The following is a 12,721-nucleotide window of genomic DNA, read 5'->3' as shown; positions in this document are numbered from 1 at the left end:
CCTCACATGAACACTCACAGTCACACCCTCACATGCAGTCACACCCTCACATGCACACTCAGTCACACCCTCACATGCAGTCACACCCTCACATGCACAACAGTCACACCCTCACATACACTCAGTCACACCCTAACATGCACAGTCACACCCTCACATGCACAAGTCACACCCACACATGCACACTCAGTCACACCCTCACATACACTCACAGTCACACCCTCACATGCACACTCATGCACACTCACATCCTCCCATGCAGTCACACCCTCCCATGCACACTCAGTCACACCTTCCCATGTACAGTCACACCTACAGTCACACATACAGTCACACCCACACATGCAGTCACACGCACACATGCACACTCACAGTCACATCCTCTCATGCACTCACATATACAATCACACCCTCCCATGCACAAAGGCACTCACAGTATCACATCCTCCCATACACACCCACACACAGGCCCCTGCCATGGCTCCTGGCCCAATCCTCTGTGTGGTAAGTGTGCCCCCCAAATTCCCAACCAGATGATGCCCCTGACTCTGTGGAGCCCAGATTACCACCTCCCTGCCCCTCAGCCAAGCACAGACAGGACCCACACACAGTGAGGCGAACTCACAGGCCTCAGAAGCCTCCCTGAGCCCGGCCACGGGGTCTCCCAGGCCTATGGCACCCACCCAGGAGGGGGACTCAGCCGGGGAGGGGCCAACCCGGGGTCAGAGGCTGGAAGGCGCCGTGAGCTCCTCCCCACACGTAGCCTCTGCCTGGATGGCAGAATTCATGCAGAATTCGTTCAGGGCTGAGTGACGTCTGGCCACCCCTGGGCCAGCTGGCATGGAGACAGCATCTGGCCAGGGTTGGGGGAGACCAGCTGGACGCCCTCCACCCAGGCTGGCCAGTCAGGTCCTACTGGGACAGCCATGGGGCCCTGTGCGAGGCCTGGAGGCGCCCCCACCGCCCGCCCCACACCCATAGTCTCTCTGCACCATCCTCATTAGGGAGCCAGCACCCACCCGGTCCACTGCTAGGCTCACGAGTGGGCACTGGGGCGCTCACCTCACTACGCTCGAGGGGACACACGCAGGGCTGCATGTGGCCAGGGCCCAGGCAGAGCCCCCCAGCTGCTTCCCCAGGCAGGCCCACGCCCCCACGCGCAGCCGGGAGGTCAGGGGCCAGCTCCCCTGCCCGCGCCGTGCCTAAATGACGGCGCTCTTCTCCTCGTGGAAGGAGGTGCGTGGGGACGGCCGGGCCAGCAGCAGCTCCTTCTCGTGGATCAGGCTGTCCAGCAGGTCCTCCTGACGGTAGTTGTGGTACACCTTCAGGAAGGCCAGCGTGGTGATGGCCAGCCAGGCCAGCCAGGAGGCCCAGAGGCCAAACTGCACAGAGGGCAGGGGCAGGGTCAGAGGCCGCTGGGGGTCCGCTGTCAGCGCACCCCCCTCCCACCAGCTCCCAGGCTCTGCTCTGCAGGGAAAGGAGGGGACTCAGAGGAAGGAGGAGGCTGAGGACATGGGGCAGGGCCGGATCCTGAAGACCCTGCCCAAGATCAAGCTTCTGAGTTCTTTCCTGCAGCCAGCATGGTTTTCCAGCACCTGCGCCCCTCCCGGAACCCATCTGGAGCAAAAGCCCTGGGCACTCAGACCCACCCAATTCCAGGCCAGCCAGAGGCCCTGGGGAGGGGCAGTGGCCAGTGGCGAGCGCTTTCTCCTCCAGCAGCTCAGGCCTGTGGGCTCTAAGGAGGGCGGGTAAACAGCAGAGGCTCCTTCAACCACCAGAATAAATTGACCTTTAGCCGCTGTTTCCAAACAGTTGAAGGAGAAACAATATAATCAGAACCAGGCCTGAGCCACATTAAGCTGATTCTCATTTGAGCGTGTTTGTCATCAGACTGCACTCATACCTTAATCCAGTTGGCACAAATTAGGCCTGAGGCCTCTTCCACTCACTAAATTTGCATGGAAGTGTCTTTGACAGATCAAGTTCATCTCGGCAAAGAACACTCAGGCCCACCCACGGCCAGCACCCTTGGAGGGTTCCTGGCCAGGAGAAGCGTCCTCAGCCAGCCACAGCCAGCAAGAGCCTTCAGAGGCCAGTCTGGGGTCCGGAATTGGATCAGAAGCTGGCGGGCCCTGATCAGTGCTGGCAGGAGCCAGGTGTCTGGTCTCAGCCACCCCCACCCGGCACCCCTCTCTGCGTCATCTCTGTCTGGGGCACACCTGCAGACTTCAAGGAGCAAACCCAATTCCAGGGTTCCCCCTCCAGCCCTCACAGACCACTGATGCGTCCCCACAGGTCTGCATTTCAGCAAATAGGGTCCCTCAGAGTGGGGGCCACCATGGTCCCCAAGTCTCCTAGGGGGCGGGGGACGCAGCTTGTACAAGGGTAGGGTGGCAAATCTTCTGAATTCCCAAGTGGGATCCCCTGCGTCCTTCCTTGGACTCCGTGTCAGTGTCCCCCTGGCTAGGGGAGGTCCTTGGACTCCGTGTCAGCGTCCCCCTGGCTAGGACGTCCCTTGGACTCCGTGTCAGCGTCCCCCTGGCTAGGGGAGGTCCTTGGACTCCGTGTCAGCATCCATCTGGCTAGGGGACGTCCCTAAGCCTCCAGCACTGACCTGACAGGCTCACCTCACGCTAGCAGCACCAAAGTCCAAGGCCCTTGTCCCTGCACTGGATCCCCAGGATCTGATGCCTGGTTTCGTTTCTGACACCACCTCCTCCAACACTTCTCACTCCAGACTCCAGGGCCTTACCACTTCCTGATTCTAACTCACTGTGGCCGTCTCCTCCCCAAACCCACCTACAAAAGCCCAGCCCTCCCCCACCTGCAGGAAGCCTTCCCGAGTGCTCCCACTGCCTGGTCCCGTTGCTAACCACCTTATCAACACAGGAGCCTGCCTCCTCCTCTGGATGGGGGAGAGCCCAGCGAGTGTCCAGCAGTAAATGCCCCCCTCCCAGCATTCCCAGCATTGCAAGCCTCCCTTCCTGCCCAGAGCCCCTACCTGGGCAATTGCAAACTGATCGTAGAAGGCGGAGTTGTCCACACCCAGCTCCAAGTCGATGTCCTGAAGCTCTTCACAGCTAAAACAGCAGGACGTAGGGTGGAAGGTGACCACCAGGACAGCCAGGGCAGGACATGGCTGAGCCGCTGGCCAGAGAGGCGCGAACTTTGCCCTACAGTGGTTGGGGGGCAGCAGGGAGTCTCCGAGGACATCACGGGGGATCGGCCTCGAGGCCTCCTCCATGGAGCAGCACAGCCTTCGGGAAAGGAAACCTCCAGGCCCCGCCCCATCCTGGCCCTGGACGGCCGGAAGATGCCAGCCCAACCCCTGCTCTCCCGGACCCTCTAACCCCATCCTCCACACTCTGAGGGTCATGGCGTCTCAGAGGCCAGGCCCCGCCCCATCCTGGCCCTGGACAGCTGGAAGACACCAGCTCAGTCTCTGCTCTCCCGGACCCTCTGCCCCTGTGCTCCACACTCTGAGGGTCCCAGGGTCTCAGAGGCAGGAGGTGCAGGGCTGCCTCAGCCACACAGAGATGGAGGTGGCGTCCCCACCAACGCTGCCCAGAGGCTCTGCCCCCTTCACGGAGGCATCTGTGGAGGCAGTGGGCGTCAGAGGGCCCGGGAGTGATCCAGGCCTGGGCTCCCGGTGTCCTGCACCCCCAACATAAAACATAAAGCCAGGACACATTGACAGGAGCAGGGTACCAGAGACAGGGAGCCCAGCAGTCCCCGCACTCCCTGGAGGGGCTGAAGGGCTGGAAACGGTATCCATGAGGCCAAGGAAACTTTGCCTGTGTACCAGGGGTTGCCCACGCTCTCGGGAAACAGGTGGCCAGAGCCAGCAGGCGGAGCTGGGACAGTGCAGGATGGGGCACAGGGCACAGCTCAGCACAGAAGGCCCTGCAGGGCCACATGCCCAGGTGCTCATGCTTTCCTCTGGTTTGTGCCCCAGGTACCCCAGAGTGGAGGCACGGAACAGACAGGCAGGGAGCCCCGCGGCTCTGCTGCCATCTGTTGCAGATGCTGGGGTTTCAGGTCTCGGTTTGCTTAAAGGAAGAACGTAGAAACTCTGGAGGGTTCCTGTCTTCCAGGGTTTTGGCCTGGGGCACTGGATGGTGCCCCTCAGGGCTGGGCATCCCACTGTTGGGGGCAGGCAGTCGCCGTGCTCCACTCTGGGGCCCCCCACAAGCCAAATGATGCCCCTGCTAAGATCCCAGAGGGACCACCATGGCTCAAAGGCCTTCATCCCCAGCCCGCCTGGGAGCTGGCCCTCACCCTACCGGAAGCTTTCTCTGCTCCTGTTCTTCACCATCCCCGTCCCCTCCACCATCTTCCAAATCCCACACCCTGGGGACCAAAGCCCTGAGCCTAATGCTCTCCCTGGGCTCTCGCATGCAGCCAGCACAGGACAGAAGCCCAGGGGTCTCCAGCTGTGTGGTCACATCGAGCTTCCCAGGACCTGGGGCCATGCTGCATGGATCTGTCACGCAAGCCCCAGTGGCAAGGACGGGGCAGCCGGAGTCTCTGACCACCTGGAGCCACCCCTGGCCATATTCAGCCCGAGGGATGATCGCTCGTGTGTGATGTGTGATGCTCCCGGCTCCTAGACCAGGAAGGTATCCGTGTTGCGGGGCAGGTCTCAGGAAAGGGGCTGTCCAGGTATACAGAGGCAGGGGCACAGCGGGACCAGGGACCGCAGACTCAGGATGGGCTTCATGAAGGAAGATCACCCAGAGCAGGGCAGGGTGTCAAGGGATTTTCAGGGGAGGTGGGGCCGAGGCTGAGGCCGAGGCAGGTGGGGCAGGCGCACCTGTGGGCTACGGTGCCCTTCTCGGTGATGGTGTCGCACCACATGGTGAAGCCCACACTCACGATGGTGCTGGCAATGAAGACCAGGAAGACCACGAAGGCGCTGACCAGAAGGTTCAGGAAGGCAGAGAAGAAGGAGCTGCAGCCAGAGACAAGAGGGGCAGACTCACTGGACGCCACCTCCCGGGAGACCCCCCACCAAGCTGCGGCCAGAGACAGGAGGGGCAGGCTCACTGGACACCACCACCCAGGAGATCCCTGCCCCCAGGCTGCAGCCAGAAACAGGAGGCCACCTCCTGGGCAACCCCCACCAGCAGCACCCCCAGACCCTCAGGATTCCTGGGTTGGGCCCTGTGGGGCCTCGAGGGGTTGCTCCCCATTCCTGTAGTCCCTTGGGCAGCTCCACGTGCCCGCCCTGGGCTGCAGGTCACACCTTCCCAGAGACCCAGGACCTGGAACCCTGGTCCCCATCATTTCATAAAACAGGTTGCACCCAGGGTGGAAATGAATGACACCCTTCCAAAGCCGCCCACCCACAGTCACCAGCAGCTCTGGCCCAGGTGCTTGTGTCCCCCCAGATCCTTATGTTACAGTCCGCTGAGGGGTTAGAAAGTGGGGTCTTTGGGAGGAGAGGAGGTCATGAGGGTGAAGCCTCACGAATGAAATGAGCGCCCTCCTAGAAGAAACCCCGCCGAGCTCCCAGCAGATAAGGACACAGCGAGAGGAACGGGCCCTCAGTAGGCTTCGAACCTGGATCCCAGCCTGGATCCCAGCCCTCCAGGCTCCAGAAGTGTGAGCAGTAAATGCCTGTTGTTTACAAGCCCCCAGCCTGTGGTGCTGAGAGCATCCATTCACCCGCAGGTCATCAGCGCGTGGCCTGGACCCCTGGTAGGACTTGCCTGATGGGCTGACTCTGGTTTATCCATTTAAACTTAAAAGGCCGGGCTGTGATTGGGCCCATCTGACCAGGGCCAGAGCATGGGGAGCACAGGAGGCGGGGTCATGAGGAAGGAGCTCGCTTAGGGCTGGGCCACACTGCCCCGGTCTGAGGCCTCTGCCAGGGCGCACACGGCCATGGCTTTCAGAGGAGGCTCATGTTTCCTCTTCTGAGGATACCAGGCACGTGGTCGGGACACCCACCCCACCCGGGCCTCCTGCCTGGCATGCAAACATCCACCATCTCTGAATTGCTCCAACAAGACTCAAAGTCCTTCGAATGGGCCTGGCGTGGGCTCAGCCTGGAATGCACACAGAGGTTCGTGGGGTAGGGATAGGGACTGTCCCTCCAGTGGGAGCCCCAAGGGGGACTTCCTCCCAGGCAGACATCAGCACGAGCAGCATGGCTGAGCAGGGGCTGCTCCCGCCTCTCACCTACGAGCAGGCTGGATGTTTGCCTGGGTGCTGTCAGCACGCTGGATCTAAGGTAGGTGACCCACGACACAGCTTCACAGTGATCATTGGATAAACAAGATCTCCCAGGAATCTCAGCCAAGAAAACATCAACGCCACCATCATCCGAACCCGGCAGCTGCTGATGAGGCAACGTGGAGGCCAGCGCGCTGCCTGTTCATTCATTCATTCAGCAGGCACTTTCTGAGTACCCGCTTGCCCTGTGCTGGGCACAGAGGGCAGAGTGATACAAAAGACGAAGTCCTGGCCCCGGGAGGTGCCCCAGCCAACAGGCTGAGGATAAACCCAGGCCACAGCACCCAACTCAGAGCAGGTGGCACCAGGCTACTTTGTAACATCTGGTGCCTCCAAGGAACCCGTCCACTGGCTCCAGCCCCAGCCACAGTTTTGGTGACCGCTGGGCTGACAGCAGAACCACCCCCCAAGAACGGGAGGGCTTGAGCCACCCCAAGGAGTCCCAGACAAGGGGAGAGGACACAGGGACACTCAAAGCCATGAGCTGTGATCCCAACAACCACACCAAAGAGGGCAGGACCAGCAGGACTCATACACCTATGCGTGGGGGGTGATCGAGCCTCTGCCCAGGCCTCACGGTCAAAGATGGCTGGAGGGTGGGTACCGTGTGCCAGTAGACAAGCCACAACCCCCATCGCAGCGCCACATCCAAAGCTCTCTGACGACAGAAAGAGCAGTGGCAAAAGTTTGCCAGGATGGGTGCGGGGTCATTCTCGGTCCCTCAATGGCCCAGTGTGCTGTGAGTCTCAGAGCTGTCATACATGGGACTGGCTCCATCAGCCCAGTCCAAGCCTGAATCACCATGTACCAGTGTCTCCCGCCTGCTCTTTGCAGTGCGTCTCCTTCTCCATTCTCTGTCTGGAGGCTGAAAGATGCGGACCATGGCAATGACCCCGTGCCCTCTGGCTTCCGGCTGGGTTTGGGCAATGGGGTGGGAGGGTGGGGAAGCAAGCTGGGAATTTGCTACCAGGTCCCTCCACTGAAAGTCACTGCTGCTCTCCAGGTGACCCACCCGTCCAGGTCCCATTAGCCAGGGATGGGGACAGCACCACCTCCCCTGACTGCAGGAACCCCACAACTTCATCTCTTGTAACCAGCCCTCCTTCAATTACGCTTCCTCGGGTGAGCCATCTGCTGCTGCTGGGACCCTGAGAACACAGTTCTGAACCCCAAAATCCATCTGGCCTGGGGATGAAAATGAGGGGCCAGGGGCCTATAGTCACAGAGCGGGGCACAGTAAGCCGACTCCACCACTGCAGCCTTGGACCAGCTGCTCCACCGCAGCTAAGGAGGTGGTGGCGAGGCATGGCCAGGGTCAGCTCCACAGCCAGAGGCAAGGAAGCTGCTTGGCATCAAACCCGGCCCGCTGGATGGTGCTGGCGTGGGGGCAGAGGACAGTCCCTAGCCAGGCTCCCGCAGGGCACATCCGCCCCTCCACCTGCCGGACAGCCCTCCTGCGGTCCTCCCAGGGACCTGGTCCGGCAGGGGCACCCTCCGGCACCTGGCATTCCTAGACTTCCCTGACAGGCCATCCCAGAGACCTCCCTGGAGGGCCAGGCTGACCACAGTGCAGAGAGTGAGGTTGGGCTAGGGCCTGTTACCCAGTGCCACATCCCAATCCCCCTCGGGAGGGTGAGGCAGCACCCTCCACATCTATAGTATACCGAATTCTAGACAGGCACGTGCACGGCCTAAGCTTCCCTGAGTGGCCGGGCTCCCTAAGGGCAAGGTCTCCCTGAAAGACCCCAGTGCCTGCAAATACCTGGCCCAGCGCACCTGAGATACGGCAGAGGCTCTGGGCCCAGGCGACCCACTGTCCCCTTCCCACTGCTAAGCACGGGCCACAGCACAACCTCCAACACACAGAAAAGCCAGTTATCTGGAGACTTCAGACATCCAGCCACATCCCTATGAAATGGGCCCGATTTTGGAGTCTTCTCCCATGACCAGATGGAGGAGTTCCCCACAAGATAGGGAAGGGACCCAGGCTGGGGCCGCTGTCAGCTGACAGCCTCGGTCTGCTCCTCTCATTCCTTTCTGGTCGGTTTCCAGGGATCCTGCCCGGGCTCTCTAGGTTGTTGAAGAATTGGATGTGTCCAGAGCCTCCTCAGATCCAGCTCCCCAGAGGTCACAGGGCCACCCAGCCCCTCCCTCACCAAGGCCAGGCCAGGACAGTGGTCAGGAACAGAAGCCCGGCACACACAGGGTTAACCCTCTCTCTTCACTGTCACTCAGGGTGCGCTGCCAGGATGTGCCATCTCCATGGTGACCACTGTCCTGGAAAGCCCAGCAATGTGAAGGCTCAGCCAGGCAGGCAGATGAGTGCCCCTCTGGCCTGCCAACCACAAACTGCTGCCAGCCCACGTCCTCAATGCTCCCTCTCAGCACAGCCGCCCCAGGCCCATGGCTGCCTCAGCAAACCCTTCTGCCCCAAAATGTCAAGCCCCCTGAAGCACAGGTGCCATTCCATTCATTCAATCGGCAGCCAATAAGGCAGCATCAAGATAACACCGCTCTGCAAAAGCCAACCCCCAGACTCTAATTTTCACACTTCTGGGCACGAGCTCTCAGGGCCTGGACTCTGCATGAAAGACACCCCCGTAGAAAGAAGAAGCTGGCACCTGAGACATGGCCTCTGCTCCACAAGCTCTGGACCTGCTGTGTGACCCTCAAACAGACCTCAAGCAGGCCCTGCGCTCCCAGTGGCGGGAGGGCAGCTGGGTGGCCCCTGAAGGTGGAGTCCACTTGAGAGGATTAGAGCGTGTGCCGTCCTAACCAGGCCCAGCCCTCTAGCGGCTAGAGTCTGATGAGGTCAGCGGGCTCCTCCATGGGCTGGATGTCCAGTGGCCATTGATGGCCCTGAGAGCCTTTTTCCACCATAGGAGCTCCCTATAAAGGCCTGTCTCAGCCCTTTGGCTGGTCCTGAGTCCCCTTTACCGACCTGGACTTGCTCGCCTAGTCTATGTAGCTGGAGCAACAACTGAGTTGGAATTGGCCCCTCTGTCACTGGGCCCTGCAGACCCAATCTTCCCAGGGGTCCAGAATTTCCTCACATGGCAAGTCTGAAGGGTGGATCTGTTGGCCAGACAACTGAGTCTGCACAGGTATCAGGGCCAGGTGAGTGACCACAAGGCAGCAGGCCTCAGGACCCAGGCATCTTTCTGTCAGTCATTCAACAAACTTTATCTGGTGACTCCTATGCACCATCCCCTGTGCTCAGCCCTAAGGACACAGAGATGAACACGGTGCATGCCTGCCTTGGTTTCACCCAGCCATAGGTCCCCTAGGGTGGGAACCTATGGCCTGAGATGGCTCTTGAGAGCGTTAACCTACGCCTACAACCAGAACTCAATGGAGGGCTGACACTTTAGACAGATGTCATCGCACAAGCCGTCTGCCGATGGACTGTGCGGTGCATGAGGTGGGGGACAGGTGGCCACATGATCACATGACCTGAGCCACTAATTCCTGATGGCCAAGAAGGACACGGGCACCACATGTCCCTGGAAAAGAGCCGGCTGGGCAGAGGTCAGTGGTGGGAGGATTAGTGAACCCCTGAACTGAAGCAAAGGGGCTGAACCTGAAATACTCCACCACAGGGCCCCTCCCTAAGAGCAGGAGTTGCCCAGGCCTGACCTCCAGTGGGGTCAAGGCCATGGTGAGCCTCCACAATGTAGACCCCCTCAACAACCCTAACCCCCACAGGCCCTGAGCACACCAGGTCATCCAAGGCTTCCTAAATCCCATATGGGCCGGTGAGCAGGGCTGCGGCAGAAGCCACACAGTCGGCCTGTATCCCAGTTGGCTCCACCCTGTGGGAGGATGGAATGCCACAAAGAGTGCTGGGAAGGCCTGAAGACTCCCCAGGAACCTGTCTTCTGCCTTTGGAAGGAGATGGTGCCGGCAGTTTGCCAGGGCTGACAGACAGACACCTTCCGTGAGACAGCGAGAGGCAGAGCTGCTGTTATGGCGTCCCTGGGTCTGCTGCCCAGTGTGTGCAAAACAGACCACGCCCTGTGCGACCTGGACTCCTGTGCGACCCGGACCCCTGTGCAACCTGGACTCCCGTCTTGCAAGCTCTGGGGCTCTTTTCTCCCCTCTCCCTGCCCCCCGCCTCTGGTGGAACCCCCTATGAAATGTCACATCACTTTGACCACATAGCCGGGTCCTATCTAGAGAGCCACCCCCTCTCAGCCCCAGCTGGACCACAGGCACCCTGATGGACACCCAGGAGGCAGCGAAGACGTGCATGAGCAATGAACCAACTGTGGCCTCACCTGGCCTGCCGCTTCACCCTCAGCTTCCGAGACTAAAGGGCCTCAAGCCTTGGGAAGCTGACCCTACTCGCTGGCTGTCCCACTCCCTCTTCACGCCATGTCTCATTCAGGGAGACTTCCACCTGCCTGCCCTGCACACACAGCACACACTGGGTAACTCTCGGGTCTGGCAACGTGGGTGCAGATGATGCCTCAAGCCTCTTCTTGGGACACTAGCCCTGGAGGGGGCTGAGGGGAGGAGGACAGCTGCAGATGGACAGGACACCACCCTGCGCCTGGCCTGACCCCACCTTGAGCAGGGCTCCAGTCACACAATTTGGGTCCATGGCCCCACAGTACCTGGGTCCTCCCAGGCTGACAGCCAGCTTGCTACTGACCGCCACCCAGAACCTTAGTGTCATGGGTTGAATGGTGTCCCCCAAAAGTTATGCCCAAGTCCCACCCCTGGTACCCGTGATTGTGACTTTATTTGGAAACAGCATCTTTGCGGGCGTAATTAAGCTCTGGATTTCAGGATAAGATCTCCCCGAGTTTAGAGTGGGCCCTGAATCCAGTGACTGGTGTCCCTGTAAAAAGAGGGAGGACAGAGAAGCAGAGAGAAGACGCCCTGTGCGGACAGAGGCAGCGGGTGGTGGGACAAGTGGGTTTAAGTCCAGTTGGTGGAACTGTGCTGCAGCAGCCCCAGGGCGCTCCTACCCACAGGCGCTGGGATTCTCACCCCTCCTCCAGATTTTACAGCCCCACACGGCATAGCCCTGGCTCCCTCCCTTCTCCCTGGAGCCCCTCTTCTTCCCCTCTCTGGCCCCTCTCTCAGCCAAAACCAAGCGGTGGGCTCACAGGGGGTGGGCAACAGGAGGGCCTCCCCACTCCTGCCACCCGCACCCCTCTGAGTCCTTCTCATCTCCCACGCACCGGCAGGAAGTGAAAACCTACAACAAAGGATGGGGGTGGGGGCAGAGTTTGGGAGGGGCCTGGGTTTCATGAGTGCTCTCCCGGAACCTCTGCAGGCCTCCCCCAGGGGAGTGGGAGGGTCCACAGAGGGCAGCCACATAGGGGATGGGTGGGCGCACAGAGGGGGCAGGTGGGCGCACAGAGGGAGTGGGAGGGTTCACAGACAGCACCTGCAGAGGGAGTGGGTGAGCCCGCAAAGGGCCCCTACAGAGGGAGTGGGTGAGCCCCCAGAGGGCCCCCAGGGCGCCACTGGCTAAGGGTGCCACTGCACCCCAGGTGAACCAGGTTGTATAGGCTCCAGTATCCAGTATCCTGCCAGAGCAGGAAAGAGAAAGAGGAAAATGGAGGCCAGGATGAGGAAGGCACTGAGCCTACAAGGCACAGCCCTCGCCCTGCCGTCTCTCTCCATGAACCAAGGCCTGAGCTCGAGGTGTGCCTGGGTGGCTCCCCTCCAGACGGCCGTCTGCCGTCCCTTCCCTGGGGCGATGGTGCTGGGTGGGGCTCCCCAGTACGCCTTGTCACTGGGATCTGGAGAGCCCAGCGCAAGCCCTAGACCGGGCTGGGAGCTGTCGCCGGTCCTAGCGAGTGTGGCCCAGCTGAGCCCGCCCAGGAAGGTCCAGGCCTGCTCGGTGATGACGGTGCAACATCTGCAACCCAAGTGGGCAGATGTCCAGAAGCGGGAGGTGATGCGCACTTGGGGAAGGGAGGCACTGGCCTTGTATGCAGGACCAGTGGTCGCCATGGTCCCTAGATGTGTGTGTAGACAAAGGGCGGTCTGCATGGAGGGGGTGAGGGCCGATTGTTGACATTTGCGGGCCTCGGAGCTACCGGAGAGACGGAGGGACTCGCGCGCCTCCCTGGGGAGGCGGGTCTGGGGGCGCTGTGGGCATGGAAGGGGCGCCGCGCCGGTAGCGGCCCCCACTTACCCCTCGTGTCCCTTGCAGAGGAAGAAGAGCGTGCGCCAGGCGTGCGCGGCGGCCAGCAGCAGAGACAGGAGGCTGGCGAGCAGGCTGAAGCGGCAGGCGGCCGGTGGGCCCCACTCCTGCACCGTGAAGCGCTCGCGCTCCTGCACCGTGAGGTTGGCGCTCAGCCACATGCCCTCGGTGAAGAGCAGGCAGCGGCCGCGGAAGTCGTGGCCGTTCTCGGACAGCGGGACCACCACCACGAAGCTGAACAGGAAGGCCAAGAAGTAGCAGGCGCACTGCGCGAAAAGGAAATTGTTGAGCGCCATGGCCGGCCCGGGCGGGAGCGGCGGC

At 61.1% G+C, this 12,721-nt stretch overlaps 1 protein-coding gene across 1 annotated transcript; it reads right to left on the bottom strand.

Moving 5' to 3' along the window:
* Positions 1 to 723: 723 nt before the first annotated feature.
* Positions 724 to 12,721, bottom strand: TMEM179 (transmembrane protein 179). Its single transcript, XM_011951405.1, has 4 exons — positions 12,392 to 12,721; positions 4,814 to 4,951; positions 3,002 to 3,080; positions 724 to 1,382 (listed from the first exon to the last, which is right to left on the bottom strand). Exons 1-4 carry the CDS (start codon positions 12,694 to 12,696, stop codon positions 1,203 to 1,205), a joined length of 702 nt encoding a protein of 233 aa, XP_011806795.1. The 5' UTR covers positions 12,697 to 12,721; the 3' UTR covers positions 724 to 1,202.

Source organism: Colobus angolensis, unplaced genomic scaffold, assembly GCF_000951035.1.
Source record: "Colobus angolensis palliatus isolate OR3802 unplaced genomic scaffold, Cang.pa_1.0 Scaffold32, whole genome shotgun sequence".
NCBI lineage: Eukaryota > Metazoa > Chordata > Mammalia > Primates > Cercopithecidae > Colobus > Colobus angolensis.
Note: the sequence above shows the minus strand (reverse complement) of the source record. Positions and strands in the feature narration are given on the sequence as shown.

Bases quoted from the DNA above. Each gene is read 5' to 3' on its own strand.
- TMEM179 (XM_011951405.1), bottom strand. From the start codon at position 12,696: ATGGCGCTCAACAATTTCCTTTTCGCGCAGTGCGCCTGCTACTTCTTG. The intron at 4,952-12,391 runs GTAAGTGGGGGC...CTCTGGCTGCAG, and splicing joins CTCTGCAAGGGACACGAGGG to CTCCTTCTTCTCTGCCTTCC. The intron at 1,383-3,001 runs GTAGGGGCTCTG...CCCTCTGTGCAG, and splicing joins ATCAGTTTGCAATTGCCCAG to TTTGGCCTCTGGGCCTCCTG.